The sequence below is a fragment of the Rhinopithecus bieti genome, unplaced genomic scaffold, assembly GCF_001698545.2.
Source record: "Rhinopithecus bieti isolate Rb0 unplaced genomic scaffold, ASM169854v2 scaffold_10589, whole genome shotgun sequence".
NCBI classification, from domain to species: Eukaryota; Metazoa; Chordata; class Mammalia; order Primates; family Cercopithecidae; genus Rhinopithecus; species Rhinopithecus bieti.
This window is the reverse complement of record NW_016807065.1, coordinates 2,819,925-2,837,736: the sequence shown is the minus strand read 5'-3', so window position 1 is coordinate 2,837,736 and position 17,812 is coordinate 2,819,925. Positions and strand designations below refer to the sequence as shown.

The 17,812-nt window shown below is 51.2% G+C and overlaps 1 protein-coding gene across 1 annotated transcript in view; it reads left to right on the top strand.

Annotated features, from left to right (window-relative positions):
- Window positions 1-841: 841 nt before the first annotated feature.
- The window catches only part of LOC108534551 (uncharacterized), a 48,568-nt gene continuing 31,597 nt past the window's right edge, over window positions 842-17,812 (top strand). Inside the window, exons 1-3 of the mRNA XM_017880000.1 lie at window positions 842-1,118; window positions 3,245-3,347; window positions 3,514-3,655. Coding sequence (XP_017735489.1) covers window positions 1,060-1,118; window positions 3,245-3,347; window positions 3,514-3,655 — 304 coding nt within the window. The 5' untranslated portion in view covers window positions 842-1,059. The remainder of the gene's footprint in view (window positions 1,119-3,244; window positions 3,348-3,513; window positions 3,656-17,812) is intronic.

Sequence of the window (17,812 nt, the reverse complement as noted above, 5' to 3'; positions counted from 1 at the left end):
AATACAAAAATTAGCCGGGCATGGTGGCGGACACCTGTAATCCCAGCTACTTAGGAGGCTGAGGCAGGAGAATTGCTTGAACCCGGAAAGTGGAGGTTGCAGCGAGCCGAGATCACGCCATTGTACTCCAGCCTGGTGACACAGTGAGACTCTGACTTAAAAAGAAAAAAAAAGAAAAAAGGGAAGGCTGCATTCAAGGGAAGAAAAATGAGGCAGGAGAGGAGGGAGGAGGCTAGAAGACAAGAGGTGGAGAGGGGCAGGCTGCCCTGGCACAGGGGGCCCTTGGAGCAAACAGGTAAAGGTGCCTCCTGCCTAAGACACTGCCATCTGTTACAAAATCTTCTTGTAGCCGGATGCAGTGGCTCACACCACTGTAATCCCAACACTTTGGGAGGCCATGGTGGGAGGATCATTTGGAGGCCAGGAGTTTGAGACCAGCTTGGGAAAAATAGTGAGACCCTGTTTCTACAAAAAAAATTAAAAACTTGCTGGGTGACGTGGCTCACGCCTATAATCCCAGCAATTTGGGAGGCTGAGGTGGGAGGATTGTTTGAGCCCAGGAGTTTGAGACCAGCCTGAGCAACAGAGCCAAACCTTGTTTTTTTAAAAAAAAAATTGTGTAAGATTTAAGTACTTGGTTAAAAAAAAAATTAAAAATTAGCCAGGCATGGTGGCACATGCCTATAGTCCCAGCTACTCAGGAGACTGAGGCGGGAGGATCGCTCAAGCCCCACAGGTCGAGTCTGCAGTGAGCTGTGATTGTACCACTACACTCCAGCCTGGACAACAGAGCGAGACCCCATCTCTATTTAAAAAGAAAAAAAAAATCTTCCTGCTAACACTGATTTTGTTCAGCCAAGACACATTACTGCCCTCTGCTGGAAAACCTGTCATAATGTCTCACACACAAGCCCAGAGTGTCAAGGACAGGTGGGCTCTTAGATGGGGTACCTGGTGCCTGCCTGTACTTGGTAGCACTGGGGTAGGTGAGTGGGAGAGGAGGCTGCCGACCCAGGTATCTGTCCCCTCTGATCCTGCAGGGCCCGGCAGAGGGCTTGCATGTCAGCCAACTCCGGAGAAGCCCACTCGAACCTGACCTGGTTTGAATTCCTGTCGGAGTAAGTATACAGACCTGCTGCAAGTGAGAACGGCAGGGGAGGGCAGCCTTGGATTTGAACAAGTGTTTACGGATGGTCCTTTGGGCCAGGCCCCCTGTGCTGGAGGCAGGAGCTGGGGCCCCCATCAGGGCAATGGTGGGAGCTGGCAGGGAAGGGAGGGATGAGGCTCTCGTATACCCTGAGAGAACAGAGGAAGACTTCCTGGAGGAAGTGACGATGTAAGCAGGGTTCTGACGGAAGGGTAGGAGTTTGCCAATATGTGCAGATGAAGACGAAGGAAACAAAATGGAATTAGAAGGCTTAGGGAATGACATCAGAGTAGGGCGGGGAGGAGGGAAGGTGGGAGAAGTCAACAGAGACCAGACCACCTCAACCACATGAGAGAGCGCAGACTTTATCCTAAAGAGCAGTGGGGCTCAGGTGTTGTGACTCATGCCTATAATCCCAGCACTTTGGGAGGCCGAGGAGGGTGGATCATCTGAGGTCAGGAGTTCAACATCAGCCTGGCCAACATGGTGAAATCCAATCTCTACTAAAAATACAAAAATTAGCCAGATGTGGTGGCGGGTGCCTGTAATCCCAGCTGCTCGGGAGGCTGAGGCAGGAGAATCACTTGAACCCAGGAGGCGGAGGTTGCAGTGAGCCGAGATCGCGCCCTTGCACTCCAGCCTGGGCGACAGAGTGAAACTCCCTCTCAAAAATAAACAAACAAACAAACAAACAAATAAATAAATAAATAGCAGGGAGGCCTGCAAGCATCATCAGTTCTGGTGATAGGATGGGGACAGGATGAGGATCACAGACAAGGCTGAAGGTCCCTGAATCCCTCCCTCTCCCTCCTTTCCTCCCTCCCTTTCTCATTCACTCATTCATTCAACAAACATTTACGAATATTTACAAAGTTCCAGAAGCCACTTGGACTGGGATCGGGGGCACAGACTGGAGAAACGGCGTCTCCACCCAGGAAATAGATCCTACCAGAGCAGGAATCATGTCTGCCTTATATGTCACTAACCTAATATTTATTAAATGAGGGTGTCCCTGAAATCCAGGAAGCCATGCCAGTGACCCAAGGATGGAGTTGGGGATGGGGGAGGAGATAGAAGAATGAGCAAGATTTAAAGACCAATTAGGGCTGGGTGCGGTGGCTCATGCCTGTAATCCCAGCACTTTGGGAGGCTAAGGCAGATGGATCACCTGAGGTCAGGAGTTCGAGACCAGCCTGGCCAACATGGTGAAACCTGGCCTCTACTAAAAATACAAAACAGGTTGGGCGCGGTGGCTCACACCTGTAATCCCAACACTTTGGGAGGCCGAGGCGGGCGGATCACGAGGTCAGGAGATTGAGACCATCCTGGCTAACACGGTGAAACCCCGTCTCTACTGAAAATACAAAAAATTAGCTGGGCGTGGTGGCGGGCGCCTGTAGTCCCAGCTACTCGGGAGGGTGAGGCAGGAGAGTGGCGTGAACCCAGGAGGCAGAACTTGCAGTGAGCTGAGATCGCACCACTGCACTCCAGCCTGGGCAACAGAGCAAGACTCAGTCTCAAAAAATCAAAAACAAAAACAAACAAAAAACAAAAACCAACAATTAGCTGTGGCACACACCTGTGGTCCCAGCTACTCGGGAGGCTGAGGCATGAGAATCGCTTGAACCTGGAGGCAGTGGTTGCAGTGAGTGGAGATCGCACCACTGCACTCCAGCCTGGGTTACAGAGTGAGACTCTGTCTCAGAAAAAATTTAAATAAATAAATAAATAAGGTCAATTAGATACCGAGTGGGGGTGGGGGATGTGAATTAGAGATAGAAATCACAAGTGAAGAGAGCTGAAATTCCCAGCCCAGGCATTGAGGGACCGCAAACCTGAGATCATGTTGCATTTCAGTCTGCAAACCCAGTCCCCAAAGCTCCCGGAACTTTGCAAACATTCATTCGTGTTTGCCGAGTGAATAAGTAAGAGAGGGAAGGAGGGAGGGAAGGAGGAAGTCAAGGGCCAGGGAAGGGGTAAGGCAGGACCGGGAGGCCACAGGGAGACAGGTTCCAGGTGGATTCCTGGAGCAACCCACAGGGCTGCCTCAGAATGGCTGCTGGCTCCCTCTAGTGGACCTTCCCTCTCGTCCCCCAGGAGCGAGGACAGCGCTGGCAAGAATGAGAAGAGTGACAAGAGTACCAGCGTGAAGCGCAGGCTGAGCTGCCTCCGCAGTCGAGTGACCAGGCAGAAGGAGAAGGTCAGGGGAGCTGAGCCACGGGGCCCCCCTCTGCCTTCCCCAGCTTGGCATGCTGCCCTTAACCCGGGAGCCCTGTGATTGGGGCTGGCGGTGCGCTGCGTACACAGTACCTAAGAGGGCCAGCCCCTGCAGAGGGCATCCTGAGACCTGCCTCTGTCCCATCCAGGGGAAGAGCCCAGCACATCTAAAGGACAAGGGCCAGGATGCACGAGAGAGGCGGGAGTGTGTCCATGGGCACCAGCTCGTGCAAGGGACCTTCTCCAGCCCCTCCAGCTGCCCCCTGTGTGGCAAACCCTTCTTGAGCTCGGGTAAGTCTGGTGGCCCAATCCATCCTCCTGGAGGGCAGTCACCTTCTCTTCTTCGCGTCCTTTCAGTCATACTTCTGGGCTCTCTTGATGTGTGCATCCTCGTTCTGTTTTGCCCTCTCCTTGGCGGCTCCCTGGAAAGAACGAGGGATGGCTCCCTGGGCACAGGGTCCCTTGGGCTAACTCAGGACTGGCAACAGTCCCTTTAAGTCCCAGCTTTTGACATTGTGGGAATCCTCCTGCAGCATCTGGACTTGAGCCACGGATGGGTTTGCTAGGGCTGTCAGGACAAAGCACCACTTACCAGGTGGCTTAACCATCAGAGATATATTCCCTTGCAGTTCTGGAGGCTTAAAGTCTAAGATCAAGTGCGGAGCTTCATATGAAGGTGCCAGGAAATGATCTGTTCCAGGCATCTCTCCTGGCTTCATCCCTTAGCATCACATGGCCCTGCCTGTATCCCAATTTCCCCTTTCTATAAGGATACCAGCCACATTGGATTAGCGGCCCACCAGACTCCAGTGTGGCCTCATCTTAGCTTATTTACATTCGCAAAGACTCTATTTACAAATAAGGTCACATCCTACAGGACAGAAGTGAGGGAGTAGGATTGCAACATATGAATTTGATGGTGGGGAGGCATACCATTTTATCCATAACAGGTCGTTTTCTGCTTCCTGGGGCTCTCGGTGGTCGCGGGGTTGCGAGGGGAAGAGTCTCTACTCAAGAAAGAGTACCGGATTCAAGAGACTCCCAGAAAGAGATGGCTCTGATCATCGCTGGGATTTAGAACTTAGTCTTTTTGCAAATAAGCTCCACTTTGAAGGGAATGAAGAAGAGGAGGTGGTGGCAATTGCGTGTTAGGAAAGATTCATGCGCCGTTTGTAGCAAGAATCCAAACCGCCGTCTGTGACTGGCAGAACGCAGGCTAGTTCACAGTTTCTGGACCTTAGCGCTGTCAACATTTGGGTCCAGGTAATTCTTTGTTCTAAGGGGCTATCCTGTGCATCGTAGGATATTTAGTAGCATCCCTGGCATCTGCCCTCTAAATGTCAGGAGTAACCACCTCCTGCCTCCAGTTGCAACAACCAAAAATGTCTCCGGCCATGGCCAAAAGTCTCCTGGGGGACAGAATTGCCTCCAGACAGGAATCAATGGGTGAATGAGATGGGCAAGCAGATCCTAGATAGGCTTAGACCATGCAGTGACAGCAACATCTCCACCCTGAGGCAAGTGCTTCTCAGCAACCTGACCGCAGGCTTTGCATTTGTTGGCTTTACCTGCTCCAGGTGCGGGAATTTTCCTTCTTTCACGTTTCCCTCTCTTTCTGCAGTGCCATTGCTGGCCATGGGGCTGGGCGTGGCTGTTGGTGGTCAGTGGTGTCAAGGGTGTTCCTCTTTGGGCTTTTCCTTTGTTAGGCAATCCCCATCCAGCTCTGTGACCCATGAGCCGTCCTCAGCGGAGGCTGGCATGGGCTTTTTGCAAAATCTTTTTTTTTTTTTTTTTTTTGCGACAGGATTTCACTGTGTTGCCCAGGCTGAAGTGCAATGGTGTGATCTCAGCACACTGCAGCCTCTGCCTCCTGGGCTCAAGCAATCCTCCCCCTCCCTCCTCCCAAGTAGCTGGGTCTACAGGTGTGCACCACCATGCTTGGCTAATATTTAACTTATTTTTGTAGAGACAAGATCTCACTATATTGCCCAGGCTGCTTTCAAACTCCTAGACTCAAGCGATCCTCCCGCCTCAGCCTCCCAAAGTGCTGGAATTACAGGTATGAGTCACCCACCGTGCCCAGTCTTTGCCAAATCTTCAGTGCACCAACAAAGTCGGCGTGCTGAAGTCCTTAATGTGGGACAGCAGGTGACTCCCTCTTTTCCCTGACACCTTGTTCTCTTCTGCAGGGCATGAGGTGAGCTCAATCTATCTTAGGCATCAGATGCAAGGGGCAGGTAGGAGGTTGGAAGTTGGGTGAGTAAAGCCAGAGATCTAGAACCAAGGCTGCACAGAGCAGGTTCTGGGAGCCTGCTCTTGGGTGCTCTTGCTTGAACAGCTCCAGGTTGAGCTGAACTAGGCACTTTCTTCTATGATTGCTGGTTCACTATCATTCTCCATTTGTTTCTGTTCCTGCTTTCACTTTTCAGAAAAATCCTGAGGTCTTTAAACTCTGATTTGGGGTCATCCAAGGTCTTGTATGACCTTGGCCCACTGACTTAGAGCATCACCATCATCTGGGAACTTCATTATTATTATTATTATTATTATTATTTTGAGATGGAGTCCCACTCTGTCACCCAGGTTGAGTGCAGTGGCATGACCATAGCTCACTGCAAATTTCACCTCACAGGTTCAAGTGATTCTCCTGCCCCAGCCTCCCGAGTAGCTGGGATTACAGGCACCCACCACCATGCCCAGCTAATTTTTGTATTTTTAGTAGAAACAGGGTTTCACTATGTTGGTCAGGCTAGTCTCGAACTCCTGACCTCAAGTAATTTGCCTGCCTCGGCCTCCCAAAGTGCTGGGATTACAGGTGTGAGCCACCTTACCTGGGCTGTCACCTGGGAACTTTTAAAAATTTTATTTTTATTTTAGAGGCAGGATCTCTCTCTCTCTCTCTCTCTCTCTCTCTCTCTCTCTCTCTCTCTGCCCCAGGTTGGAGGGCAGTGGTGTGATCATAGCTCACTGCAGCCTTGAAATCCCTGGCTTAAGCAATCCTCCCATCTCAGCCTCCCAAATAGCTGGGACCACAGGCATATATAACCACATCCTGCTAATTTTTAATTTTTTTGGTCTGTTTGTAGAGATGGGGTCTTGCTATGTTGCCCAGGCTGGTCTCAAACTCCTGAGCTCAAGGGATCCTCCTGCCTCAGCTTCCCAAAGTGTTGGGATTATAGGCATGAGCCACCATGGCTGGCCCACCTGGGACTTTTTTGTTTTTAATTATTTATGTATTTATTTATTTTGAGATGGAGTCTTGCTCTGTCACCCAGGCTGGAGTGCAGTGGCACGATCTCGGCTCACTGCAAGCTCCACCTCTCGGGTTCACGCCATTCTCCTGCCTCAGCCTCCTGAGTAGCTGGGACTACAGGCGCCTGCCACCACGTCCAGCTAACTTTTTGTTTTTAGTAGAGACTGGGTTTCACCATGTTAGCCAGGATGGTCTCGATCTCCTGACCTCATGATCCGCTTGCCTCGACCTCCCAAAGTGCTGTGATTACCGGTGTGAGACACCGCTCCCAGCCTTTTTTTTTTTTAAGATAGGGTCTGGCTCTGTCACCCATGCTGAAGTGCAGTGGTGCAATCTCAGCTTACTGCAACCTCCACCTCCCAGGCTTAAGTGATCCTCCCACCTCAGCCTCCTGAGTAGCTGGGACTACAGGTGCGTGTCACAAATACTTGGCTAATATTTTGTAGAGATGGGGTTTCTCCATGTTGCCCAGGCTGGTCTTGAAATCCCCAGCCCAAGTGATCCTCCCATCTCAGCCTCCCAAAGTGCTGGGATTACAGGTATCAGCCACTGCACCTGGCCCACCTGGGAACTTTTAATACCAAATCCCAGGTCCCATCTCAGATGGACTGAAACAGAATCTGCATTTTAACAAGAACCCGGAGTGATTTGTACGCCGTTAGTTGGCTCATTGCTGCTGACAGGCAGGTTTCACAGACTCAACACTATTGACCTATTTGGGGCCCAATCACTTTCTATCATGGGGGCCTCTCCTGTGCATTGCAGGATGTTGACTACCATCCCTGGCCTTTAGACCCACTCAATGCCAATAGCAACCCCCCCCCCCAGTTGGGACAACCAAAAGTATTTCCTGGCCGGGTGCAGTGGCTCATGCCTGTAATCCCAGCACTTTGGGAGGCCGAGGTGGGCGGATCGCTTGAGGTCAGGAGTTCAAGACCAGCCTGGCCAACATGGTGAAACTCATATCTACTAAAAATACAAAAATGTGCCAGGCGTGGTGGCACATGCCTGTAATCCCAGGTACTCAGAGGCTGACTCAGGAGAATCGCTTGAACTCGGGAGGCAGAGGTTGCAGTGAGCTGAGATCGCGCCATTGCACTCCAGCCCGGGCGATGAGAACAAAACTCCGTCTCAAAAAAAAAAAAAAAAAAAAAAAAAAAAAGTTGGGCATGGTGGTGCATGCCTGTAGTCCCAGCTACACGGGAGGCTGAAGTGAGAGGATCGCTTGAGCCCGGGAGGCGGAGATTGCAGTGAGCTGAGATTGCACCGCTGCACTCCAGCCTGGGTGACAGAGTGAGACTCTGTCTCAAAAAAAGACAAAGGAAAAATATGAAGTTGGAAAAGGAGACAGAGTGATTACAGAGTTTGTCAACCTCAGCACTACTGACATTTGGGGCTGTCGTGTGGGGCTGCCCTGTGCCTGGGAGGAGGTTGAACAGCATCCATGGCCTTCACCCACTTGGTGGCAGGAGCACCCCTAGCTATGATGACCAAGTTGCTGACTGTCCTCTAGTGGCAGGGTAGGAATGTTGCTGACTGTCCTCTAGTGGCAGGGTAGGAATGCAGTCACCCCCAGGTGAGGACCACGGCTCTCCCTTAAGTGTCCAGGGATAGCCTCTCCGAATTGGTGACGTTGGAATCCAGATGTGGAGGAAGTGGGAAAAGGGCCCTGTGGATATGTAGGGAAGAGTATTTCAGGTCGTAGGTGCAAAGGTCCTGGGGCAGGAATGTGCCTCAGGCGGCAGAAAGGCCAGTGTGCTTGAAGTGGAGGTAGAAGAGGTCTGTCGGAACCCGCTGCAGGTCACACAAACGTGCATGCCTGCCCCCAACCGGGGGATTGCTCAGAGGACCCTGTCACTTGTCACTTGATGGCTGGGCTTGCTGTCTGCAAATCCAGCCTCCACCTAGACTCTTCTCAGGGAAGGCAGGCTTCAGTGGCCCCTGGAATTTGTGAGCCTGGAATTTGCCATTGCTGCTCGGGACCCCTTCTCCACTGGGGGAGCTGCAAAGACAATTCCTGCCTTCTAGCTGGGGATTTGGGCGGGACAGCCTCCAGCACCCGCTTATGAGCTTTCAGACCCCCTGGAGTTATATGCCACATCTGCTGTGTCCCTGCATTTTTCTGGAGGAGGTGAGCATCCAGGGTTTTCATCAGATCTCCAAATAGACCATGCAACCTCGGAAAGGGTTGGCAACAATTTACTAAGTCAGGGACTGGCACACTGCAGTCCATCACCTGTTTTTTGTTTTTTGAGTTTTTTTGTTTGTTTGTATATGCTGAAAGCTAAGAATAGTGTGGGTTTTTTGCATTTGTAAGTGGTTGAAAACAAATATTTGGTGACACACAACCATTCTATGAAATTTGCATTTTACAGTCTGCAAATAAGGTTTTGTTGCAGGACAGCTCTCCTGTCATTTATGTATCATCTTCAGTTGTTTCCAAGCTACATCTTTGTTTTTTGTTTTGTTTTGTTCTGAGACAGAATCTCGCTCTGTCGCCCACGCTGGAGTGCAGTGGCACGATGTCGGCTCACTGGAACCTCTACCACCCAGGTTCAAGCAATTCTCATGCCCCAGCCTCCCGAGTGGCTGGGATTACAGGTGCCTGCCACCATGCCTGGCTAATTTTTTTCAGTAGAGATGGGGTTTCACCATGTTGGCCAGGCTAGTCTCAAACTCCTGACCTCAAGTGATCCACCCACTTCTGCCTCCCAAAGTGCTGGGATTATAGGCATGAGCCACCATGTTTGGCTCAAGCTACACTTTTGGTTGGCAGAGTTGAGTTTGCAGCATTACAGAGCAAGTTTGCCAACCCCTGAATGAGGTTATCTGGTAGCAAGCAAGGCGAGTAGCTTATCATGTCCTGCAAATCAATAAACCCCTTACAAAAATGACCTTGAGCGATGAGAGTTCCAACAGTGTCTAATTTCCTGAATGTCACTTTATAATCATAAAAGACTTTGCACAAATAACAACAATGGTTAGCATTACCGTACAGAGCACTTACACTGTCACAAACACTGTAAGTGCTTTAGTTTGTTTTTATTGAGATATTTATTTATTTATTTTTTATTTTTATTTTTATTTTTTTATTTTTTTTGAGACGGAGTCTCGCTCTGTTGCCCAGGCTGGAGTGCAGTGGCCGGATCTCAGCTCACGGCAAGCTCCGCCTCCCAGGTTTACGCCATTCTCCTGCCTCAGCCTCCCGAGTAGCTGGGACTACAGGCGTCAGCCACCTCGCCCGGCTAGCTTTTTTTGTATTTTTTAGTAGAGACGGGGTTTCACGGTGTTAGCCAGGATGGTCTCGAACTCCTGACCTCGTGATCCGCCCGTCTCGGCCTCCCAAAGTGCTGGGATTACAGGCTTGAGCCACCGCGCCCGGCCTGATATTTATTTTTTTATAGAGACAGGGTCTTGCTATGTTATCCAGGCTAGTCTCGAATTCCTGCCTTCAGGTGATCCTCCCACCTATGCCTCCCAAAGTGCTGGGATTACTGGTGTGAACTACCGAGCCTGGTCTGTAAGTGCTCTAAACCGATTTCCTCATTCAGCTTTGTAACTCTATAGACACTAGCACTTTCTCTCTTTCACAGATGAGGAAACTGAGGCCCAAAGAAGTTAAGTTTTTGCTTAAGTCAGGATTTGAACTCACAGCCTGAGCCCCTGATCACCAGTCCATTGCCACATGATGCCCTTTGATTTTGATTTTATTTATTTATTTGTCTGTTTGTTTCTAGACGGAGTCTCGCTCTGTCACCCAGGCTGGAGGGCAGTGGTGCCATCCCAGTTCACTGCAACTTCCTCCTCCCAGGTTCAAGCCATTCTCCTGCCTCAGCCTCCCAAGCAGCTGGGATTGCAGGCATGTGCCACCATACCCGGCTACTTTTTGTATTTTTAGTAGAGACGGGGTTTCACCATGTTGGCTAGGCTGGTCTCAAACTCTTGACCTCAGGTGATCCACCCGCCTCAGCCTCCCAAAGCGCTGGGATTACAGGCGTGAGCCACTGTGCCTGACCTGCCCTTTGATTTTTTAAAAAATATACTTTTAATTTTATATTTATAGGAAAGTACAAAGAAAGTAGAGACAGTCCCCTTAAGCCCTCCTTCCCATCTTCTCCTGATGTTATTTTTAAGTTTTTTGAGACAGAGTCTCACTCTGTTGCCCAGGCTGGAGTGCAGTGGGATGATCACAGCTCACTGCAGCCTCGACTTCCTGAGTTTGCGAGATCCTCCCACCTCAGCCTCCCAAGTAGCAGGGACTACAATCTTATACCACCAAATCTGGCTAATTTTTTTTTTAATGAGACTGGGTCTTGCTTGTTGCCCAGGCTGGAGTGCAGTGGTGTGATCTTGGCTGACTGCAACCTCCACCTCATGGGCTCAAGCAATTCTCTCACCCCAGTCTCCCAAGTAGCTGGGACTGGAGGCGCATGCCATCACACCAGGATAATTTATTTTATTTCTATTTTTATTTTTGTAGAAACAGGGTTTTGTCATGTTGCCCGAGCTGGTCTTGAACTCCTGGGTTCAAGCGATCCACTCACCTCAGCCTCCCAAAGTGCTGGGATTACATATATGAGCCATTGCATCCACCCCGCATTTTATTTATTTATTTATTTATTTATTTATTTTATTTTATTTTTTTGAGACGGAATCTCACTCTGTCATCCAGGCTGGAGTGCAGTGGTGCCATCTCAGCTCACTGCAACCTCCGCCTCCCAGGTTCAACGATCCTCCTGCTTCAGTCTCCCGAGTAGCTGGGATTACAGGCGTGCACCACCACGCCTGGCTGATTTTTGTATGTTTAGTAGAGATGGGGTTTCACCGTGTTGGCCACGCTGGTGACAAACTCCTGACCTCAAGCGACCTGCCCTCCTTGGCCTCCCAAGGTGCTGGGATGACAGGCATGAGCCACCGCGCCTGCCTTACGTCATCTTTAATCATCCTCTCTCCCTAATGTCTCTGGCCTGTGAGGGTATCTCCATCTTACCTTACTGCTTTTGACTGTGACAGTCTTGAGAAGTACTAGCCAGGTATCTGGTACATAATCTCCCGATCTGGGTTTGTCTGATGTTTTATTAGAATGAGCCAGGGGTTGTGGTTTTTTAGAACTCTCTTGTCTCATCAAATCAGGAGGTCCATGCTATCTGCAGGACATCCCTGGAGATGTCAACCTTAATCATTGTGAAGGTAACGTCTCCAAAAGTAACTACTTTTCAGTTGCCCTACTCTATTCTTTGGAAGCCAGTCATGACATCCATCCCACTCTCAGCGTGGTAGGAATGAAGTTCTTTCTCCTATAGACATCATTTGATTTTGATTTGCAGGACAACTCTTTGAATTCAAGAAAGATTTGAGTTTGTGTGAAAGAAATGATATGGGGCTGAGTGCGGAAGCTCACGCCTGTGATCTCACGCCTGTAATCTCAGTGCTTTGGGAGGCTGAGGCAGGAGGATCCCTTGAGCTCAGGAGTCTGGGCAATATAGTGAGACCCTTGTCTCTACAACAAAAATGTTAAAAATTTAGCCAGGTGTGGTGGCACTCGCCTATAATCCTAGCTACTAGGGAGGCTGAGGTGGGAGCATTGCTTGAGCCCAGGTGTTCAAGGCTACAGTGAGCTACGATCTGCCACTGCCCTTTAGCCTGGGCCACAGAGCAAGACCCTGTCCCTAAAAAGAAAAAAGAAATAATGTGGGTAAAGGCCGGGTGTGGTGGCTCACGCCTGTAATCCCAGCACTTTGGGATACCAAGGCAGGAGGATGACTTGAGGTCAGGAGTGTGAGACCAGCCTGGCCAACATGGTGAGACCCCATCTCCGTTAAAAACACAAAACAATTAGTGGGGCATGGTGGCGCACACCTGTAATCACAGCTACTTAGGAGGCTGAGGTGGGAGGATCCCTTGAACCCAAGAGGTGGAGGTTGCAGTGAGGCAAGATTGTACCACTGCACTGCAGCCTGGGTGACAGAGTGAGACTCCGTCTCGAAAGGAAGGAAGGAAGGAAGGAAGGAAGGAAGGAAGGAAGGAAGGAAAGAAAGAGAGAAAGATGATGTGGGTAGCACTTAGCATGATGGCATGATGTCTGGCACATATGGGCAATGGTATCTTGTATCATCATCATCACCCTCTTCATTTTTTTGTTATTGTCATATAAAGCCTTTTAGCCAATAAGAGGTAAAGCTAGCATTTAAATCATAGACCCTTGCCTCTGCAAAGCTGCAAAAATAAATAAAAATAATAATAAATCACAGACCCAGCCAGGTATGGTGGCTCATGCCTGTAATCCTAGCACTTTGGGAGGCTGAGGAGGGACGATCACGAGGTCAAGTGATCGAGACCATCCTGGCCAACATGGTGAAAGCCTGTCTCTACTAAAAATACAAACATTAGCTGGGCATGGTGGTGCCTGCCTGTAGTCCCAGTTACTCGGGAGACTGAGGCAGGAGAATCACTTGAACCCGGGAAACAGAGGTTGCAGTGAGCTGAGATCACGCCACTGCACTCCAACCCGTTGACAGACTGAGACTCTGTCTCAAAAAAAAAAAAAAAAAAATCACAGACCCTAACCCCTCCCCACCTGTGTCAGGAAGCATGCAGGGGCCAGAACACCCGTGTCTCATTCCCAGCAGACTGAGAAAGGTCCTCCCAAGGTAGGACAAGGTAGGACAAGGTAGGCCTCCCCACAGGCCTACCTTCTTTTAAAGGTATTCAAAGCCAGACGTGACAGTCTCTCCCATGGAGGAAACAGCCTCCCAGTAAGTTAAACAAACAGAACAGAGAATGAGTCACACTCCAGGTAATTAGAGAAGGTGGGCCTCTATGATAAAGTTGGGATGCTTTTCAGAGAACAGACACCACGCCGGACAGTCCTGTTCCTAGCCTTGACCTTTGAGGTTCTTTATGATTCGACCCCACCTATCCCTCCATGCTTCTCTCCCACTACTCAGGCTCCCCAGACTCCACGGCCCAGCCACCCTGAAGTCTCATGGCTGTTCATACACATCACCTGTGCCTTGCTCATCCGGCGCTGTTCCTGGAACTCCCTCTCCCACCTAACTCTTACTCATCCTTTTAAGACAAAGCCCAGGCCCACTTCCTCCAGGAAGTCGGAATTAGGCTGGGTAAGTGTCTGAATGTCTCTTAGGCCAGTTGCTCTCAGCCAAGGAAACATCTGGAGGCATTTTTTTCAGGACTGGGGGAGCCACTGGCATCTAGGAGGTAGAGACCAGGGATGCTGCTCAACACCCTCCAGTGCATAGGAGACCACCCCTGCCACTCCACCGAGAATTATCCAGCCCTAATTGTCGAAAGTGCCAAGACTGAGAAAATCCTGCTCTGGGCCTAAGTTCGTTGCATCTCCTTAGCTCTTAGAGCCCCTGGCCCATGATAAAGACTCATAAATGAAGCTGGGTGTGGTGGCTCACCCCTGTAATCCCAGCATTTTGGGAGGCTGAGGCAGGCAGACCACCTAAGGTCAGGAGTTTAAGACCAGCCTGGCCAACATGGTAAAATCCTCTCTCTACAAAAAATACAAAAATTAGTCAGGTGTGGTGGTGGACACCTGTAATCCCAGCTACTCGGGAGGCTGAGGCAGGAGGATTGCTTGAACCTGGGAGGCAGAGTTTGCAGTGAGCCAAGATCACGCCACTGAACTCCAGCCTGGGCAACAGAGTGAGACTCTGTCATCTCAAAAACAAAATAAAAAAAAACAAGAGACTCATAAATGCAGAATGGTTGGATGGATAAAAGAAAGACGAGAGATGCTTCTCCTTCCTGATTATCTCTGAGAAAGTTGGTTTCTATGTTGAGGGGAGGACTGGGTCCACCTGAAGGTTCCTATAACCAAGATAGCTACAGAACTAAGGTTTATGGCCAGACGCAGTGGCTTACGCCTGTAATCCCAACACTTTGGGAGGCCAGGGTGGGAGGATCACTTAAGGCCAGGAGTTCAAGACCAGCCTGGCCAACATGGTGAAACCATGACTCTACTAAAAAAAGTATATATATATACAAAAATTTGCCAGGCTTGGTCGTGCACACCTGTAGTCCCAGCTACTTGGGAGGCTGAGGCAGGAGAATCACTTGAACCCAGGAGGTGGAGGCTGCAGTGAGCCGAGATGGTGCCACTGCACAGCAGCCTGGGTGACAGAGGCTCCGTCTCAAGAAAAAAAAAAGAAGAAAGAAAGGAAAGAAGGAAGGAAAAGAGAAAGAGAAAGAAAGAAATAAGGTTCAAAGGCCAGGCATGATGGCTCATGCCTACAGTCCCAGCATCTTAAGAGGCCCAGGCAGGCAGATCACTTGAGCCCAGGAGTTCAAGACCAACCTAGGCAACATGGCGAAACCCCATCTCTACAAAAAATACAAAAAAAGTAGCCAGGTGTGGTGGTACATGCCTGTGGTCCCAGCTACTCGGGAAGCTGAGGTGGGAGGATGACTTGAGCCCAGGAGATGGAAGCTGCAATGAACTATGATTGTGCCACTGTACTTCCAGCCTGAGTGACAGAGTGAGATCCTGTCTCAAAAAAAAAAAAAAAAAAAAGAAAAGAAAAAAATAAGGTTCATGGCCCTAAGTCCAAAAGTCACAGCTACTCAGAGAAGAAACAGCTGCTCATCCATTGAGCCCTCATAAACTCCCGTGTTAGGGTTTCTGACCTCAGCTGCAGTAGGGTGCCTGATGAATTATGTCTTGCATTTCTGAGCCATCCAATTCCCTGAACATGCTCCCTTCCTCTGGACCATGAAGATTGGACTTAAATTGAAGGCTGGTCCATTTGGGGATGCCACCTCCCAGCTTCTCAACTAGGGACTCTCAACAACATATTGTGCATGTTTTGAAGTGATTTGGTTTGGGGAAATCTTTTTTTCTAAAATAGAGACTGGGTCATGCTAAGTTTCCCAGCCCAGTCTCCTGGACTCAAGTGATCCTCCCTCCTCGGACTCCCAAAGTGTTAGGATTACAGGCATGAGCCACCTTGTCTGGCCAGGGGGAGATCTTCTGGGCCTGGCTGATCAGCCAACCTTGGTGAGAGCTGCTCTGCTTGACTCCTGGTTACTGTTCAACTGCCTCCCCTGTCAGGGGGACTTGGATTAGACAGGCAACCTCAAGGCTGGGGTGTCTGATGGCAATTGAGAGGCTTCTGGTGCTGGGGGAACCATCTGGCCTGTCCCCATCTGCCAAATAGCACCTGTGTGGAAGTGGATGGGGGAGGGTATGGTACGTGTTTCAGACTCTCAGCGCCTGTTTGAGGGTATCTGACAGCATCTGTATTGGGGTTATCTAGTATGTGTTTGGGGGTATCTGCTGGACCTACGTGGAGTGTCTGATATATTTGGGGGTTACTTGGAAACCTGTTTTGGGTATCTGATGGCACCTGCCTGGATGTCTGTGTTTAGGGGATCTGATAGTATGTATGCTGGGTGTCTGAGACCCCAATGAAATATGATTCATTTTTCCCAGACCAGCCTTTCTGAAGTCGAAGCTGCCTCTTTTCTGTTGTTGTTTTGAGACAGGGTCTCACTCTGTTGCCCAGGCTGGAGTGCAGTGGCATGATCATAGCTCACTGCAGCCTGGACTTCCCAGGCTCAAGTCATCCTCCCACCTCAGCTTCTGGAGGGGTTGGGACCACAAGCAGGTGCCTCCACGCCCTGCTCATTTTAAAAAATGTTTTGTAGAGATGGGGTCTTGCTATGTTGCCCAGACGGGTGGTCCCGAATTCCTGGGCTGAAGTGATCCTCCCGCCACGCCCTGAGGCTGCTTCTTTTTCTCAGGTGACAGACCCTGCCCTCTCCATTTCTTGGACTCTCCCCACTAAGACTCGCTACCACCGGGGTGCCCCGCTTAGGTACCTCCAATCCTAACAAGCCCGTAGGAACCCACTGACAACCCTTCCAGGCATCCTTTGATTCCTCCAAAACACCCCCAGCTCCACTGTTCTCCCTTCTCCCTTGGGGTCCCCCCAACCCCACTGTCCTCCCTCAGGGTCCCCCTAACTGTGCTGTACCCCCCTTGAAATCCCCCAACCCGCTGTCCTCCCCAGGACTCCCTCTCCAGCCTCGCTAATCACCCAGGCTTCCGTTAACCCCACAAAACGCCCACCTAACCCTGCTGCTCTCCCTCCGGATCCCCGCAACCCAGCTGTCCCCTCAGAGCCCCCGGCCCTACTGATAGCCAGGCTCGCATTGATCTCCTTCAAAAAGCCCCCCAACCCCGACTTTTGACCTGCCCCTCAAAAGTCGCCCTTATCCTCGCCGCAAGCACCCCCCACTTCGGTGCCCGCGCCCAGCTCAAGGCCGAGCCGACGCCCCCTCCCCGCGGCTCGGGGAGCCGCAGCCCCAGGTACCTGGGAGCGCCCCGCCCTCGAGGGCACGCCTCCTTCCGGGTCACGCCCTCTGCCCCGCCTGCGAGGCGGGGTCGCGCATGCGCCGCTCTCCTTGCGAGGCTTCCAGCTTCCGGCTCCCAGTTGCTGGGGACTGTGGATCCGCGGAGGCCGGGCGGAGGTCGGGCGGAGGCGTCCGAGGCGGCTGCGAGAGTGGCAGAGGAGCTGGCGGAGAGCGGCCTGCGGGCGATCGGGCCGAGGTGAGGGCGACGGCGGCGGGGCGGTCACGAGGAAAATGGGGCTCAGGAGGGGGCCCTCGATCTTTTCAGGGGATGGCCTGGGGTGCGGGACCCCCGGGGCTGCCTCGGGCCTCCCGCCGGCTCCTGGGGGACTCCTCCAGGCGGGGAAACGGGTGCTGGGGTGCAGGCTGCTCCTTCAATGCGTGGAGGCTCTAGGCGGCGATTGCAGGTTGCACAGGTGCAGACGATGCCCGCTGGCTCCGTCCGAGCCCCAGCCAGTCCTGGGGTGCTGCAGCTTACCCTCCTCCAGGAGAGGAGAGGAGGGGTCACTCGGGCCCCAGCCTCTGCTCCTCGTTCGGGAGCGCCCGGGGCAGGACCAGGGATGGAATGGAACCCACCACAGTACCCAGCACTGTCGTGTTTCAGGCCTCCCGGGAGAACCCTCACACCCCGGAGCAGACAGCCCTCCCTGGCAGGGAGCGTTTGGGTGTAAAACCAGGAGAACTGTCTGTGCCTTGGGTTTTAGTTTCTTGTGTAAGAACTCAGCTGGTGCTTTCATTGCGGACGGGAGCGAGAAGCTTTCCCCTGGTCCTTGTATGTTTCCTTTTGTTTTACGTTTTAAAATTTCAACTTTTATTTT